Source organism: Danaus plexippus, chromosome 8, assembly GCF_018135715.1.
Source record: "Danaus plexippus chromosome 8, MEX_DaPlex, whole genome shotgun sequence".
Classification (NCBI taxonomy): domain Eukaryota; kingdom Metazoa; phylum Arthropoda; class Insecta; order Lepidoptera; family Nymphalidae; genus Danaus; species Danaus plexippus.
This window is the reverse complement of record NC_083542.1, coordinates 1,967,095-1,986,353: the sequence shown is the minus strand read 5'-3', so window position 1 is coordinate 1,986,353 and position 19,259 is coordinate 1,967,095. Positions and strand designations below refer to the sequence as shown.

Genomic DNA, 19,259 nt, shown 5'->3' with positions numbered 1-19,259 from the left:
GTATATAATAATTATTGAGAATTTAAATGAAGACTAAATTTAAAAATATATATAGGTTTTTTGACCTTATGACCTTTATCTTACTGTCAGCTTTGGAAGAGGTAAACTTCGATTTAAGTTACGTTAAAAGAATAAATATAAGTAAACAGGAAGAAGAAATAATTGATTGTGGTTGAACCTAAGTCATTTTTATATTCCTATGTGTCTGGTAACCCTCTAGTGATAAAAATAGTACATTTCAATTCAGTTATTGTCGTGAAAAATTTATATTTTTCAAGAGATATTTGTTTGATAAAAGATACAAAATTCTCATTCTTACTATAATTATCGATAACATTAAAGTATTTATTATTCATACATCAGATAACTTTATTTCATGTATGAATTTATGAAAAACTTTAAAATATACTTATTGATAAAATTTTATAACCAGGCCCGGTTATATGTAAGTAATTAACGTTACAATAAAATTTAGGATTCTTAGGATGACCGAAAATAAACCTAATTTACTTTATTTTTAGATTTATAGTTGAATGATTTTTAAATAAAAATATACACCGTAGTGTTAAAGTATTCAATTTCAAACATTAAGTTGTTGTTAACTCAGTAAGCTACTGCGTTACCCAGGATATTCAGCTTTGAAGTAATCATTTAACGGAATTGAAATTTATTTCCCAATACACAGAACTCGGTTTTAATAGAACGTTTATATTGATTGTTCTAAATCAAATTTCAATTCATATTTATATATTTATATTTAAAGTCATATAAAGCTTTTGTAGGATATTCATAAATTTGGACAGTCAGTAATAGTTTTAGAAAAGTAAAAGTCGTTTTGTTTTTTATATAATTATACTTTAAAAATAAGAACTGTTACTTATTCATAATTACAACTTATTACATAAGCTGTTAAAAATATTTCTATTTTTTATAATACTGAATAAAATTATACGACGTTTATAATTATATATCATGGTAGATCTAAAATGAAATAAAATTATTTTGAAAATTATAATATACATTATTAAAAAAGAGCTTTATGGCCATCTAAAAGATCTGTCATATTCATTAGTCATTAGTACTGAGTAATCTATACTTGTACAATACTATTTCAATAATAAACCAAATAAAATGGAATGTCTTTTTCCGACAATTATTGTAAAATTTTCAACCTAGAATAATAGAAGGAAGCCGTAGAGAAGTTCCATGTACATTTCAAAGGACGTATGTATATAATTCCTGCCCAGTTAATCTATGTATGTTTATTACATTTCGCCACTTAAGGAATGCGTTTCTGGCACCTGTCAATTCTTAACGGCCTGTGAGGTAAAAAAAAAGTTTATATCATTTAGTAAAGATTCGATATTTTTTTATTATTTCAACTTCGAACACAATGTACACAATATTATTTATTTAATATTAATATCCAGATCATTCAACGCCCTATCTGCGCCATTTATTTATCTTATTTTCCAGCTTACTCTTCATCACCATATTTTATAATTAAAATTTTAAATACTGTAAATCAAAGTTCTGCCAAGATGTACAAAGAATGTGTTTCTGAGTGGACCTGTATAGATCTCTCACAGCCAATTGTTTGTTAAAATTTATTTTTGTTATTGTGTTTCAGTAAAGCGTCGGCAAGGCATGTGGGGCGGCGGCGCGCAATGCATGCACTCGTCGCTCCCGCGCGGTACCCGCGCCCAGCCTGCCCCGACCCTTAGCGGGGCCATTGCCAGCCGTCGCCCACCTAGGTACTTAAACAATGTTTTTTGCTGTTTCTTATTAGTTAACCACATTAATTATATTTATTGTTCAATTAAATGCTAAAATTACAGAAATTTTTCTTCTGTATTTCTTACTCTAGAGCTTATAAGTGGCACCGCCTTCATCTTAAATGTTCAGTCATAATGAATATGTGTATGTAACTAAAATATTTATATAACCATGTATAGATTACACATTCCTATTTTTACACAAAACACAAATCTATCGAAACATAAATAAAAAACTAAGGTACTTTAAGTTATTGAAAGTTAAGGATAGTAATAAAAGCTTAAGGATTTATAGATGACAACGCGCACGATCAATACATTTTATTGCACAATACATAATTTTTTCATATTTCATAATTTGGTTACTACAAAATATACATTATTTATTGAATTTTATACCGTTAAAGTAATAAAAGAAAAGTATTGATAATGTTATTGTTTATAATACAATAATTTTCATGAATTCTAATAGTTACCACTTATGACTTTTACAGGCCTATACCTCCATCACCAACGCTAGTATCTCAGATCGACTCATCCGTGGCTTGTTTATGGCTACTAACTCCTTTGTCGGCTGGTACTGCTGTGGTTGCAGTCCTCATAGCTGTGACAACAAATAACTGGTTACACACCCAAGAAAATATGTTGAATCCGAGTCCGAATGAAACTGGAAAATATGAAATTCTTGCGAAACATACTGTCTCGGGACTTTGGCGGATTTGTTATACTGATCGTTAGTATTATACTGTAAAGATTTTTTTCTTTTATTTGACAACATTTATTGCTAAAGCCTTTCTTAATAATCTGTAAAATACCCAAATAACTAAGGGAAAATCTTTGTCCGATATTGATTATATGACATACTAGTTTTTACCCGCGACTTCATCCGCGTTAATTTCGGCATTACTAATATATGTATAGCTGGCCGAACGAACTCTACTTCGCCCTAGAGGTCATAAATAACCAGATATTGGAATTTATTCAGTTTTTTTTCTTTTTCGATCGAACAAAATTAAATAACCTATGTCCGTCTCCTGGTTCCAAGCTATCTGCCCGCCAATTTTAAACCATATCCCTACAGCCGTTCTTGAGTTAAAAATAGAATAACTAACTCAACTTTCTTTTATATATAGATATAATATAATATAAAACGAAATGAAATTGTTTTATGGTTACCAAATTGTGTAATGAATTAAACAAAAAATATTAGTGGACGTAAAATTTTCGATTACTTTAAAACGTCATTAAAACTAAAACGAAAAATATTTTAATCACATTTAGTGGATATATAACTTATTAAATAGTGGTATAAAGATTGAAAACTTTTAATTTTGGTATTAAATAAGTTACTATTGGCCAACCACTTACCTGGTTATTAGATTCGCCTCACCTCAAGCTTCGTAAAATAATGATCGTTTACGACTGGGATACATATAAACCTGCCCGTGTGCCTATAAACTACATTTACGTTAATAAAATTGTTTCAAACTAATACTTTTTATTTCAGCTGGCAGCACTGTTTATCGATGTCTAGATATTCCATACTTTCCACTATCTCAATATGCACCTGATCCAAGCGATTCTACCAATGCTATACCATGTGAGTAATTATATAAATGTAATGTGGATATTTTTATCATTTTAATAGGTCGCCAGGGAGATGTAAATTTTAATAAATTGCTGTAACTCTTCTGTAAGACGATAACAATCTTAGCAAGTCAATCGCATATTGAAGTTATAGCAACTTTATTCGATTAGTAATGGTATAGAAATCAAAAATAATTTATTACTTTTCACAACGTCCGTCGTCTATCTCTTAGTTCTAAAATAAGATAATCAATTAATATTATGGTAATTATCTGCTTAAAGTCGTTATTATTTTAGTATTATATGTGTTCAATTTTCTAACACATATAAACTTTATATGTTTTATAACCAGTAAAATATCTATTTTCAGATGTAGTGACCAGATCAGCTATACCTCTGCTGCTAGCAGTTTTAACTCAAGCAGTTGGAGCATTATGTTGTGTCTTGGGACATTGTGTGAAAGGAAGACGACTTTGTACATTTATTGCTGGTGTTCTTTTTATAATTTCTGGTAAGACACATAGTATATGAACAGAAACTATAACTACTCGTTATCAAATAAATATAAAATAAAAACATTTTAAATTATTATTTCTCATTTTAGGTCTTATAATGTTAACCGGAATCGTCATGTACATATCTGTTTTTAAGTCACAATTAGGCCATAAATTACGTTACATGGCTTATTTTGATGCTCCGCGTATGTCATATAGCTATGGTTACTCGTTTGGTCTATATATTAGTGGATTTATTGCCGTTGAATTGGCAGGAACATCCGCCATCTTTCTATTCCTACAATGGTATCAAAAAGACTGGATTACAGAACTATGCGATAAAGCGAAGGCAGATTGTAGAGCTTGGGACCGAGAATATGCATTTTCAGACTTAAGAGAAAGAGAACCAACACTACTAGATAGGCGAATTATGAAAAGAGATACGTACCCTCCTAGTGGGTCATCAGCAGCAACACCAAGAGAGCGAAGACGTTTTGTCTATGACGATGATGATCTTCCACATTGTTCCATACATAAACACAGAAGGATAAATTTAAGCTCCGCATCTCTAAAAGACTTGTCATCTTCGACTCTTTATGGTTTTCCAGCTGCACCTCGACCAACAGCTTGTGATAATTATTTTGAGGAATTAAAAGAAATTCCACAGAGTGCCAATACTTTGAGTGGTCTAAGGAGTGCTTCTATATTTCAATCTACAGCTTCAGTAGCTAGCGGAAGATTTTTGGATAATACTGTTGTCGAACAGCCACCTCGAGAAGAGGAAATGGTAACTTTCGGTGCTGGTGTGAGGACGGCAGTAGAAGAAATACCAACCCGACATGACCGGGCTGTCGGCACTGATCCATACCGCAGAACTACTCCTGTCTGATTCACAAAATGAGTCTTTAAATCATATCGATGTATTATATACAAATTGTAAATAGGGGAAACATTTTGCATTATCATGTTTCCAAATGTTATACCACCAGAAATGAGGTCAATAAGTGATTTTTGAATTAACGAATTTAAGTGACAAGTATCATAAAAAGTTTTGAATGTTAAGATTCCTTTAAATAAATACTGCCATTTATGTAAACTATATTTCTTTATTACACCACCAATAAAGACTTCTACAAAAAAATATAAAGGGTTATATGAACATGTGATAAGAGATCGATGACCATATCCTGGTCATTAAAGATTACAAAAATTTTCTAAAACCTAATCAGCTCAGTGTCCATTCTGAACCCCTTAAGAGATTGAAATATATTACTATCAGCAATTTTATGTGAACTTAAAAAGATTTAATTTTCAAAGACGTAATTGGAATTGAATTATTGCAATCTCTTAGATTGCAAGAATTGCATCATTGCATCTTAGCAGGAATTTCATATGTCGATTATAGTGCCATTACTATTAAAAAGTTAAATCATGCCCAAACGCGCAAAATTAATACCCATGAAAACCCTTTCCCAGTTTGGCAAATGTAGTGTATATACCAAAATATTCCTATTTATACTTATATATGTAACAAAAATGTCGAAGTTAGTTAATGAGTATTATTAGGGGCAATGAAATTAGAACCACTTTTTTACCATAAATCTATTCTTCAAGTTTAGTCATATTATCTGGGTTATTTTATTTAATTTTCTATTCAATACTTTATAGATTTTATTTCTTTTTTAACGTTTATACGTTTTTTTTTACCAATAAACTTAAAACAGTATTAGAACAATAATTTTACCAATGTCTCTTTTTCTTCAGGTTTTAGGCCAATTTAACATTTAATACTCCTGCTCAAAACATTAATTAAAAACGACTGTTTAATAAAGTAAAATCACTATGGCGTTATTATTCTAATATGAGAACATTATACTTTTATTTTAATCTATAGATACAAAATTTAGTAAGCAACACAACATCCAGATATATTTAGCACATCATTCAGTCTCTAAAAGCGAACAGTGCATTTGTTACTACACAGATTAAAGGGTGACGTGCACCAAATTCTATTAAACTGTTTATCTAGTTTTTTTTTTTTGATTCTTAAGCATCTTTTTATTACCGTCTTCCTCTTCACTATTATGTAGTTATTAATAATATTAAAAATTTTGTTCGGATCCAGCAGACACATAATATTTCATTCTTTGCTCAAAAAATGATGTCCATATTATAAAGACAATATATAAAAACTTAAATCTTTCACTTTCTAACCTTTAGGTTATTATACACTTTAATACAACTAAAAACTACCCAACTATACAAAAATAAGGTCGTTACAAGGTGTGACTGTAGATAAACAATTTAAATTTAAGGATAGCATTGGGTTAAGAAATTTTAAAAAGCAAGCAGTAGCACTTATAAGGAATTAATGTTTGAGATAAAGTTATAGCTTTGTTTTTATACATATATAAAACATTAGATTTAATGGGACTAAGTTACTACACTACTAAACAAATATTACGAAGTATATTGAAAAATCGTTCATGGTAATATAAATAACAGTGTGTTAAAGAGTTGAAGGCTAACATAACTCCAAATATAGCACAATCCCAAAATAAACAAAACAGAGGAAGTCACTGGTTTGAATCCTGCTTATATCAATGAATATTTCATATATCGTAATTAGATAATACATTTAACGATTTAGATAATTATAATTAATAAAAATATTCTAATTAAAGTTAACATTTAAAGAAAAACTAGGAATAAACTTGTACTCTTTGAGGATGTATATTCTTTTTATGAAGATTACTTTCCAACAACCGTGATCACGGGCAGACGAGATGTGATGTGATGGGATTCACCAAACATAATGTCATACATAACCGAAACGTCGGAATTATGGAATTTTTAAAATTATAAAATTCGCGTAGTAAATCCGAAGAATGTTAGTTTTATTTTAATGAATACTCGAGAAAGAGTTAAATCTCAGTCTAAAAGTTCTCCATGAATAACCAATTAGCTCACTGAAACAGCATATAACACGGTTTCTTTTAATTGAAACACTTATCCAACAGTTGTCACATGGAGAGTCTATGCTTGATTTGAAATTACAATATCGTTGAAAGAAAAATAATAATAAAAAAAATGTATTAATTTAAGCATATATTATGTTATACAGTAAGTAATATTATCTGTAAATATTATTTTATTAATTTTTTCTTTTTTTTTTTAAACTACTATTTTATTATCATAATGCATAGAAACTTTTTTAGGTACTAGTTCTAATTATTTTAAATTCATATTTTTATGATTAAAACTTAGACGTCAAATTCACTTAGCATATTGTATCGTTCTTGATATCAATGGTTTACAATGGGATCGTAAGTGTTTTAAATTTTGGTTAATATTTACAATAATATGCTCACAATTCAATAATACTTTCTATTTTTCAGCGTTTTGTCTTGGATTACTGGGTAAGAATTTTGTTTTTTATTTGAAAGTAATAAATCAGTGTAAGACCAAAATTAAACTTTAATGTGCAATAAGTAAGTAGTGTAGGGCAATGTAGTGGCTCGTATTCGTCTTTAGTTTGTCTTAGACCAAGCAAAGTAATTGGTAAAGACAGTACAGCGAACCACTTTTAAAAAGTCTGATTCGTGTAAGGGAAATCCTTACGCCACTTAAAAAAAACCTTTGATTAAGATGCATAACTGATGAAAACAATAGTTTACTCTCAAGCAGATAACAAAACGCTAAATAAGATTAATCAGGCCCAATTTACACTGGTATTAAAACCAATTTATAAATATAGTGTGTTCTTAATTTTTACCTGTACAATGTATACTTAAATTCTGTTTCTGAATTTTTTTTTTTAAAAGACAAAAAAGGGTCGTATTGTGTACCATGTCGGTTAAGGAGCTCTTTGTCGTTTTATAATTTACTAATTTTTGTCCACAACTTCGTCCGCGTTAATTTCGGAATTAGTAATATAAGTATAGCTGACCGGGCGAAGTCTATTCCACTTTAGATGCCTTAAATAACAAGATATTAGAGTTTATTGAGAATTTTTTTTTGTTTCTATTATACAGAATTAAATATCCTATGTCCGTCTCCCGGTACAAAGCTATCCCTCCGTCAATTTTCAACCATATCCCTACAAACGTTCTTGAGCTATAAATAGTGTAACTAATACAACTCTGTTATATATATTAGGGTATCCCTTATTTTTCAAAGTTTTACATTTGTAACACATAAGTCCTATATTTGTTCAATTGCCTCTAAAACACTCGGAAATTGTTGTTTACCTCAATTGAAGAACAATAATTCGTGCCGACTTGCATCGAAACATATTCATACTCGTCCTGCGACAGTAGCGGCGCATACTAGCGGCATTTGTCATTTATTGTTATTTATTCTCGAGATTAACACGTATTGTTTTACATTGAAAAGATGGCAGTGGATTTAAGAAGTAATACAAAATGTGTTTTCTTAGTTGGTGACGTGAATGATCAAATAGCAAGCGCAAAGTAACCGTCAAATCGTCAAGTTCTAGCAGTACTTTTATTTAACATTCACGAGGTAAAGTTTTCTGTTACTGAAAGCGCTAAAATTATTACCTGGTCTTGACGTAAGAAGTTCTAAGAAGAACGCCTGGCAATTTTAATTTTATTTGGAGAAAAAACAACAACTTCTGGCTGTAACCAGACTCGAAAGCTCTTCTGGTCAGGATCAAGCTAAAGCTTTGTTAACTGCACGTTATGACTGGAACCTTGATGAAAAAGTACATTTAATGTGCTGTGATACAACTGCGTCTAACACGGCGATTGAAAGGAGCTTGTGCACGTTTGGAATTAAAACTAGACAGGGAATTATTACTATTCGCTTGCCGCCATCACGTGTACGAACTCGTTTTAAAAGTATTTTGAAACAAAAATCCACAGTCCTGAGAGCTCTGATATCTCACTGTTTAAAATGTCGAGATAAATGGAAAACTATTAATCCCGATTCCGTTGAAGCATTTACTTATATCGTCATGCAACATTTTAATAATACTACAATAGATTTGTTGACATTTTATAATGATGAACTGCAAAAAACCATTGTACGTGACGATAATCGGGAAACTGATTGAACTGTCTATAATTTTCGTAGGAGGAGATAGTGAAAATTAGATTTTCTGAAGCGATGAGTCAAGCAAGGTGGATGGCTAGAGCTATTCATTCTTTGAAAATGTTTCTTGCAATCCCAGTTCAAAATGAGCGCCATAGACAAGCGAGCATTTCAAGACGTATGTTTATTCATTGCGGTGTTATATGTAAAACCATGGTTTGGATGTAGTCTCGCCGTGAAGGCACCAAATTAAGATTTGTGCTTTTCAAAAAGGGTCAAGAAATATGAAACTGTTGACAAATCGATATCCAAAGCAGCTCTGAGCAAGTTTAGACAACGTCTTCGGTACTTATCAGAAGAAATTACGGTTTTATCGCTCTTTGAGGAGAGACAAAAAGGAAAGTGCTCTCATTAAGGGCTGTTAATGATACGGCTAAAAGAGCTGTAAAACTTATGCAAGATTTTCATGATTTCATCCCTGCAAAGGAAGCGCAAAAGCAACTTTTGCTTCGTTGTGTTCAGGAGCATAGAAATCTGAATCCGGACTGTAAAAAAACTAATTTCAAAAGAAACTATCCTGCCTGATCTGTAATTTTATCTTTTAATAAATATTTTATAGAAAATTGAGTACTTTAAAAGGTTTAGTTCTACAAGGGAATGGGTCAAAAAACGCAATTATTTTAATCTTCCAAGCCCTGTGGGCACGGGTTAATGTTGATTAAATTTTATATTTAAGTTAGTCTAGATATTCTAAAAAGAAATAGGGAGTATGAGTTTTAATATCTGAATTTTTTTGACCCATATAAGGGACACCCTCATATATGTATATAGATTTCATTATATTAAACATTTTTACAAACAATCTATATACATATAGCTGTTTTAATGTTTAGCTTCATACTAAAGATTCAAATATTGGTAAGCAAATAAAGATTTTATGACTTAAAAAAAACCAAGGTAACTATAGTAAACTCCCAATTATCTAGGTGGTCGATAAATCATACTAAAGCTGATTAAGGGATAAGCATTGCCAGAAATATCCTCAGATTTTCTAATCGCTTTTGAAGTGAATTAATAAAAAGCAAACATTTAAATACTCCTTTCCGATTTCTGGTCGATAGTACTGGCCTGATGGTTGTTTAAAGAATAATATTAAAGTCTTCATTCTTTAGGAAATCACAAATAACGTTGAAACGGACACTACAAACCTTAACGTATAGGCAACAAAATCAAATATTTGATTTTGGTGTCAAAAATAATTTGTCAAAAAGTAATTGTACACTAAATAACAAAATCGATGGCAGTACATTAGACGCCTGAAGATGTGTAGGGTTATCCACTTATATAAATATACTGTAATGCAGCGGAGTTTGGAAACATTTTATATATTTTAATTGGCATTTAATATCCCAAAATACTTTTTGCATTTCATGTTTAAATGTCTAAAGCATTTTTACCTTTCAATGACTTTCAACTTGATAAAATAACAATAAGGATACAAGAGGTATTATTTCTTTCATTTCCTTAAAATATTATTTTGTGAAATGGTATTTATGATAACTTTCATATGTCCAAAGTTCATATCAGTGAGTGAGTAGATAACAGTTTATTGTAACAGAAAATGAAAATAAGCCACAAGTTTTAAACATGATATTTCCAAATCAATTTTTTATAAAATTTTCTTACGGGCGCTAATTTCTTTCACAGCTATACATGTTTTTAATTTTATTTTTGTAAAGGAACCTCGAGTTTTTTCTTTCTTGCCATTCCACCATTGCAATTAATTCCTAATAAAAGAAAAAGGGGAAACGAAAATTTTAATTGCGAATTTCCCAAACTGTTTAAAAATATCTATTAAGCCATAGGATTATGGCAGCATAATAATAATGATCTATTTTTCATATGATGTGATGAAAACAAAAATAAAAATTTGGCGTCACATTTACATAAATACAACATGTTACAGATTTTAAGACACTTCTGATTATTTTGTTTTTCTCCATGTCAGATACCAAACAAGTAAGGTTCATAGATAGTTCAATTAAATTATGGTCAAGTACAAATACTCCAAATAGAAAAATAGATTAATGAAATACACCTAATAGTTTGCTTAACTAAGTCCCTAAAATGGATTACATACAAGTATTCTAAAGCAATACCTGCTTGAGGTTTTGACGATATGCCTCTAAAAGTAAATGATAGTACAGCAATTTTTTTTAGAGCAAATTAAAGAAAAAATGTGCATCTTAACAGTGAATAGTGATAGTAAAGGAAACTTAACCATATAATGTCGAATGATTTCCATACATCTACCATTCTATACCGAGCATAAATATAAACAGTTATAAAATTTATATTTGAAGTAGGAAACTAAAAAAATTGGAAATGATTGTTGACGGCTCAGCTTCCGAATTGAACTAATTTAAAATACCACCAACTAAACTAATATTGTTTTAAAATTATCAAATAAATTTTTATTCAGTTAAATAAAACTTCTTATTCAATTCGTTATTTAACATATTTATATCAAAATAGTGGATGGTATAAAATATATATACGAAATGGAGAATGAATTGAAAATTGGAAACCTACACCAAGAGTCGATTAAAAATTAGAGTTCAAATCTATAAAAAAATCTTTTTAGAACATGATTTGAGTCAAAAATAATTGCAAGAAAACTCGTCCTAGATGCCTTTTTCCAAAGCTTTTTTCCACCTTATATTTAAATTTTTCTTTGAATACTTTGCCAAAATTTTCAGCCTACATCTGACTATATTGAAATTTTCAACCATACTGATCTATACATTGTTTTTAAGCCCATATGACACATATTGTAACATTTTTGATATTATTGAACGAACACTTATTAATAACTGTAATTTTTTTTGTATGTAACTTTTTTTGATTTGCTATATGTTTTCCAAAATAAAATTATAAATATGTATATAAATAAAACCAAATACATTTATTAAAGGCTATTAGTATATATTAAGAGTACATTTAATTTGACAGCATTTAAACTTATTATTTTTACCAGACCACAAAAAGATCCCCGAACACCAGTAGTTGGTTTTGCACCAAGAATTAAGAATATTTTTAGAGTTCATTTTAGAGGACTACTGGGTGTCTTAGTTCCTCTTTTGCTCTTGACATGGCAGCCGTCAAAAGGAAGAGTAAGTTTTTTAATACACATATTCTTCTATATCTGAAATAATATAGATAATTTACCACCATAGAAATAATATAGATAATTTACCACCATAGAAATAATATAGATAATTTACGCCTATTACAGCATGATATTACAGTGAGATGTATCTGGATTTTGATGTTTTGGTTTATGCTAATGCAACCAATGGCAGCTCCTGCTGCCGGTTTCATACCTTTATTTATGTTACCCATGTTCGGAGTACTTGATACAGTGAAAGTGGCAGGAAGCTATTTTAATGTGAGTTATTATAATTATGGTATAATTTGAAATTACGATACAATATGGAAGGCAAAAAAATAAAATTAAGTATTTTTAACAAAAACCACTTATAACGTTCATTTTATAAAGCTTTCGACGCCGAAATGTATAACAGCTTCGCTTTTTGTTCAAAAACGAAGCTTATCTCTAAAATTAAATTATCGAAAATTTGCCCTAAATTACCATTTAATCCATAGTCATTAGAACATGGAATAATTGTCGCTTGAGATCTAACTTTAGACAGGAAGTTCCCGCTTGGCTGAAACTACTAAAAATTTGAAATCAAGTCAAGCAAAAATTTTCATCCTTGTTATTTTGGGAACTTGTAAAACACTGGTGACGGTGACGACAACTACCGATAGCCCTATGTCTTCGAGTCACCTGCTCGTTAGGGATTTACGTTAGAGTTGGCTAACAATTATCAAGATAATTAATCTGCAAAGGCATCGACTTACGATACTCGGTATCATCAAATATTTTCTCTCGATTTCGTTGATATTTCACGACAAACATACAATATATAGAGGTATACCTAATTCAGTACCACACAATTCAAAACGTTTTATTGACAATGGAACAGGTCTCCTTGCTTCTAGATTCATTGACTATAGCGTGGTTATTAATATATCGAAGAGCGCGTTTGAGAGTCTCAAGGTATTTTTTTTGGATTTACTTATTATGAAGAAAGGAACCAAAATTTTCAGTGAATGAGTTTCACGCCATCGAGGACTTTAAAAGAACATCATATGGACGTTGTTATTCCTAGTAACCATACCTATCTACTCGCCAGACGATTTTTGATCTCTTCTATTCCTTAAGTTACCTACTAGGGGATAGCTGAATGTTTTGTGTGATCTGGACTTTGAAAAATATACGAAGTTGACTCGCAGACATGTGTAATTTTACCAATGTGATCAGACATGTATCGACTCAATTTGGTGCTTTCTCCGTACCTTCCACAATCAAATTTTAATAGGTTTAGTTTAGACTTATTCATATCATCCGCTAGATAAAAAATTTGCAAATACCTTAATTTTACAAAAAAAGTGTGCATGTACAGATTTTAATAATACTACGATTTTTATCTTTTTATTGAGTTAAATATTTTTGCGCTTGATTTTTTTTGGATGGATCTAATATTGGTAGTAAATTTAAATCATATCTAACCACATAATTTTCATTGTTAAACACTGAAAAAAAAAACAGTGACCAAGTTTCTAAAGAAAGATTTTTTATTTTTTATATTAAAAATACTTTTAGGATAGTATTTGTTTATTTGTTGTTGCCGGAATGCTGCAAATGTTATTGAATTCCTCCGGCTTTGATCGTCGAATTATATTATGGCTGTTATGTTCTGGAGACAACTGTCAATTTGCAGGAAAAAGGTTACAGATTTGATATATCACTGTTTGTTTCCTTTTTTCATGTTTCTAAAAATATTTTCTGTTTTCAGACTCATATTTAAAGCTTGCACGGCGGCATTTTTTCTTTCCATGTTTTCTAACAGACTAATTACGTCATCAACTATAATTCAATTTTTGACGCCAGCTTTAACGAATTTGCAGGTAAATATTTTACCATCAATTGTTGTGTTTACCTATTAACGAGCTTGTCTAAATATATTTAAGTTTTTTATTTTTAAAGATTTATGAAACTTCTTCGTGCCATTTTTATCATAAAAAGTTTAATTAGCAAAAAAATATAAATTTTTAAAGCCCACCACGGTCATCTAATTGTTTTTCATACTTTACAGTCTTTGACTTCAAAAAATAGAAAAGAAGAGCCAAACTACGATGAAATGAGATTTATTATCCTAAACGCTGTTCAAACTTCTGCATCAATAGGTAAGAATAGCTGTTGGTAGGATAATAATACTATATATAATGAGTATCTATAACGATTCAATAGATGAAAGTTCTTTTAATACTTATAAACTTTTATTTTTTGACAGAACACATCGAGGTATTAATTTTAATGACTATGTTACCGAAATTCTATAAGCGTGATAATTTTTCACTAAACGTGTAATAGAAAAAGCTCTCGAGTTCTACAATAATATGAGAGCCCATTTCGCTCACCCTATAAATAGGTTGAGTTGAATTGCAATTTTATAATGTAAGGAAGGGAAAGAAAATAGTTTTTTTATTTAGTAAATTTGCGATCGTGTGAGGTAGCATCAACCTCCTTTTTTCACCACCCGTTCGCAACCTTAAAGCATATGCTTAAAAATAAGAAGTTATACTTACGCAGCTTAAAAAAAAATTGTGATTGCGGCGTCTTCTTTTCTAACATTATTAGGTATTACCGTGATTGTTCTGATTTATCGCAGGTCAGTCCTGATGTCTACCAATGGCTTTCTATAGTCATTTTTTTGTATCAGATGGTTACGTTTGTTTGAAAACGTTATTAATTAAATCTTGGGGATTTCAGTAAGAAAATACTCGGAATAAAAGACTATTTATTAAATAAAAAAAGTCACGGTTCGGCTAAACCCTAACGGCAAAACTAATTCTAGATTACGTTAATAATTCTAAAAGTTTGTATCGATCTAAACATTAAAAAATAATATATAGGTGAATCAACTGTTTACTTACAGCCTTTATCGTTCTCCTCATTTTGTCACGGTTCATTTCTGGCAACCAATTTTGTGGAGGCATATCCATATAAACTAGCAAATATCAAACCTAACGTCCAGCAATGCCATCAAAGAAAGGATCCAGTAAATACTATTCCTCACCCATCTGCCTAGCGCGGTGACTGGTTCTTTATTCTCCAATAAACTCTCCAGGTAGTCAGACTACTCCTAGATATGGAATTGTTTATTATATAAGGGCTGCTGAGCAAGAACAGGGTGTCCAAAAATAACTACATCTAGTTACATATAATAAAATCTCCGGCAGAAAAACCTTGAGTCTTTAAGATATGGTGGTGTCAGATTATTGTTAGTGTGTTCAATAGAGTAGTATACATTACAATAGGTGAGCAAAAGATAGTCCCTTAAGGTTATTCAAGTGTATGCTACTACAACCGCACACTTTGATGGAGACGAAGAAAATAGTAAAAAGATCTGGAGAAAGGTATATTACGATTTTTATGAGTGCCCTCAAGGCCTAAGTGGTGGTATACAAAGAATGCAAATCGACTTTGGGGCTTAGAATTACCGACTTTGGCGCTTAGAATTACCAGAGGCAGATCCTAGTAAACTTCCGTGGAGTGCAAGGACTATTTTTAATTAATTTCTATTTCGCGGGAACGCCTCAACGGACGTGGTATTGGTAAGCCCATCATATTCCGGGATTTTCGGTATTTAAAGTTTGAAATGCCGCCTCCTTGTATTTAACGCCTTTTGTATATAGTAGCCACCGCCGCGTATTTATATTTCTCTCAAACACCTCCACTTACGTTCTAAGACGACAGCTTTCTGACGTTGATATGAGCGAGATGGAATCTCTCCCAGACAAATTGCTAGTGACATGGCTCCGAGTATCCCAGTGTATCTGAGAGGATATAATTACGATAGTATTAAGGTGGTAGTTTAGGTGTGGTCAAATTACTGCAGCTCGAACATGGGCTGGCCCAGCCGGGAAAGTACCACCCTCTCACAGAAGATTGGCATGAGTAGCCTTTAATGGCAGTATTTTGTCCGATGTGTGAAAGCGATTGTCCTTTTCCTGTTCCCACAAATTCCTACCCTTTCCCCTTTCCCACTCTTCCCTCTCCCTCTTTTTCTATCAAAGGTAGCAACGCATCCGCAAAACTTTAGCATAAAAAAGAAAAAACAAAAGATCTCATCTAACTCAAAGCCACTACGGTTTTAAAAGAGAAAAGAATAAGATAACAAGATACTTTATTGCCCTTGTCGGCAATTATATTACAACCGAGATTTGAAGTACAAATGTGGTGATACTTTTTTTTGTCGTATTGAAGAACTACCGACGTCTTCAACCATTTCTAAAAGTTTTTCTTCAGAGTTATTACAAATCACCTTACCCTTAAATTTAAACCCTCTAAAATTATGTGAAAGACAGAAGAATAAAAAAAGCTTCTTTGCTTTGTATGATAAAAAAAAGTTTTCCACTCTATTGACACCTGGATTAGAGTAAACAATGTTGCTTTATTGACATGCAAAACATTCAAGGGTTTAGACATTTCTATAACAGTTCCATGACGTTCACCTAGGCATACAAACACAGGGAATATTTCTTAATATAAATATTAAGGAATAATACAAGGAGATGTTATCTTTGAAAATATGCTTTCTAACGCGTTGGAGGATATTTTCAGGTCATTCAAACCTGACTAATTTGAAAGAAACATTTTATTTACATCAATGAAGAATTCCTTATACAATGTGGTCATCTTGAAGGAAATTGTGTCGGATTTGATAATGAAGCTTAACAGGCGGAGTAATTTTAAAATTTTAATTTTAATTCAAGTTTAGGAATCGAACTTGTCATAAGTTATTATCAGTTTACGCTCCTCTTGAATTTATCAGTTGAAGAAACATCTAACTTAACCATATACTCCAGATTGACCGACAATATTTTGAAAAAGAAGCATCCATAGAATACATCTGGACTCTTAGATGGTGTTTGGGAATCTGTGATATTTTTGAGTTTTAATCGCACAGTCTCTTAAAAGCACAACTCTCGAACTAGTGGAATACATCTTACAAAAGAAAAAACGTTGACACTCACCTACGCTTTTTATTTCTCACCATTTTGTCGGAATTATATACATATATGCGAACCAATACAATTCCCAGAGAATACGTATGCGTCGGCCTCCAGACCAGACATATTTAGGTAATGGCGAACTAGACATATTTAAAGCACGTTGTGTTCATACAGCTTACGGTTCCTTCGGAAACCAACATAACCAAAGACCATGCTATCAAGGTCAATAAGTATTACGAACTCACTAACGAAGTCATTAGGAATAGGTTCGTCGTAGATTTGTTCGCGGTAAAAGTGAGAGCGAGAGGTTAAATAGCTAAATCTCTCTACAACCTCTAAAAGACTGGTAGGCTCAGAACTAACATCAATTCATTCTTGGAATACTCCGAATACTCCGAAGGCAGCCCTAGTAGGTTTATTTTAAATTTGGTTGGGTAGAGAGAGAAGCTTGGACGGTGGTGAGCGTTTAACGCGCATTAGATAGGGGCCTCTTAATCCTACACCTGGATCGCAAGTCTCAGGTACTATAGGAACTCCTTTTCCTGCATCGCTATGGACTCGGCAACCTCACGGGAAATTCATGGAATGATGAGAAGTTTCGTCTTGTCTATTCACTTATATAATGCATTTGTAACCAGCTGAGCGTTTTTAAATAATTATGACGGAATGAGTTTTGTTTACATGTTTACCTCTTCCTTTAAGGGGTTCATATAGGTATAAAATCAAACTTTTCATATAGGTATAAAATCAAACTTAATTGTTAGAAAGTTAATCAGGGTAAAATTAAAATTCTTTTCAAAACTGCACGCAGATATTCATCACTGGCTAGTGTTCCCAGCGAACAACTATTTAGTGGAGTTGGGTTAACTTATTTTGGAAAAGGTTGGGAACAGGTTGGAGGCTGAGAATGTAGCAAAAATACCTGTTTATAAAGTATAATGCACCAATTTTTTATTTGGATTATTAAATTTAATTCTATTATTACAAAACCTACTCTAGACTTAAATTAGAATTAAGCTTTGATCTCAAAGTACGATTAAATATATTATTTTTTCTTCATCGTCGCAATAGGCTTTGCAGACTCGTCGTGGTCATCACGTATCAGTGATCCGTATACATGATGACTTTTATGGAAAGATAGTTGCAGTGGTTTCCCATTGCCTTCTGCAACAGCACTTTTTTGGGGGCTATTTTGACCCCGAGGCTTGTTCCAGCCAGTAGTGTCTAAATACTCTTAGAAAGTACATATGACTTGAAAAAGATCACATTGGTACTTGCCAGGTTTAGAACCCGCGCCGCCGCGCTCCTAAATATAATAAAAAAATGTTATATTGAAATGATTTCCATTTATTTATAAACAGTCAACAGAATAAGAATCCACATAAAAAATGAACTGTCTTTAAAAAAAATTCTATTACATGTCAAACGCAGTTAAATTACAACTGAGCAAATTTGACTTGAAATTGGAATATTTTCAAAAACAATACACAAATCTGGATCCGCGGATGTTTGCCTCCAATAATCCCTTTGTAGAAATTTTTTCACCCGTAACAAACCTAATATGATGAACCCCTTAAACTGCTAAGTTGACTAACATTAGTGCTAAGGCTATAGTACCTTTTTCTTTTTTAGGTACGTACTTTCTTAGATAAGGACCTGATGTACTGTGTAGTGTACATTAGGTCCAAGGTTGATAAATGTTTAATTGTAATGTATTTCATAAAAAATATCTATGATATCTTAGGCCTAATACTTTCACATCTATGATCTCGCATATATTTTATAGAATTTCATTGCATGCCACTTAGGAAGCATCACCATCATCCATGCAGCTTTGACCCCTATAGCTATGAGAGCCATTTGGTCTTCGTAAGTATTATTATTAATATCATGATAATTTGAAGAGAGTTTTTATTAAACCAAATATGTTCTAACAGAAATGTGGGTGGGAGCGAGGAGTATGCAGATATTTTTAACTATTTGGGATATACATGTTTTGCCTTTCCTGTGGCATTTCTTATGTTCATTTTCAACTTTTTGTACCACATGATGCTTATTAATTGGCAAGTACTCGTTTACACTTAAACTATATCAAATATTTATATTTTTCATCCGATGTGAGTGAACCACCTTTTATTTTACGTCAAGAGATTTTTTAACACTGGAATTCTTATAGTTTCTTATTCGTCCAGCCAAAAACTAG

At 31.5% G+C, this 19,259-nt stretch overlaps 2 protein-coding genes across 4 annotated transcripts in view; both read left to right on the top strand.

Moving 5' to 3' along the window:
• Positions 1 to 4,952, top strand: part of LOC116775534 (voltage-dependent calcium channel gamma-7 subunit) — a 30,235-nt gene extending 25,283 nt beyond the window's left edge. For all 3 annotated transcript variants that reach the window (XM_061521399.1, XM_032668418.2, XM_032668425.2), the window contains 5 exons: positions 1,631 to 1,754; positions 2,270 to 2,508; positions 3,283 to 3,375; positions 3,733 to 3,873; positions 3,967 to 4,952. In XM_061521399.1, coding sequence (XP_061377383.1) covers positions 1,631 to 1,754; positions 2,270 to 2,508; positions 3,283 to 3,375; positions 3,733 to 3,873; positions 3,967 to 4,745 — 1,376 coding nt within the window. In that variant the 3' untranslated portion in view covers positions 4,746 to 4,952. The remainder of the gene's footprint in view (positions 1 to 1,630; positions 1,755 to 2,269; positions 2,509 to 3,282; positions 3,376 to 3,732; positions 3,874 to 3,966) is intronic.
• Positions 4,953 to 7,110: 2,158 nt separating this feature from the next.
• Positions 7,111 to 19,259, top strand: part of LOC116776266 (protein I'm not dead yet-like) — a 15,479-nt gene continuing 3,330 nt past the window's right edge. The window contains exons 1-9 of the mRNA XM_032669416.2: positions 7,111 to 7,182; positions 7,255 to 7,275; positions 11,949 to 12,084; positions 12,207 to 12,359; positions 13,641 to 13,765; positions 13,834 to 13,945; positions 14,134 to 14,224; positions 18,865 to 18,925; positions 18,994 to 19,119. Of these exons, the coding sequence (XP_032525307.1) occupies positions 7,175 to 7,182; positions 7,255 to 7,275; positions 11,949 to 12,084; positions 12,207 to 12,359; positions 13,641 to 13,765; positions 13,834 to 13,945; positions 14,134 to 14,224; positions 18,865 to 18,925; positions 18,994 to 19,119 (833 nt within the window). The 5' untranslated portion in view covers positions 7,111 to 7,174. The remainder of the gene's footprint in view (positions 7,183 to 7,254; positions 7,276 to 11,948; positions 12,085 to 12,206; positions 12,360 to 13,640; positions 13,766 to 13,833; positions 13,946 to 14,133; positions 14,225 to 18,864; positions 18,926 to 18,993; positions 19,120 to 19,259) is intronic.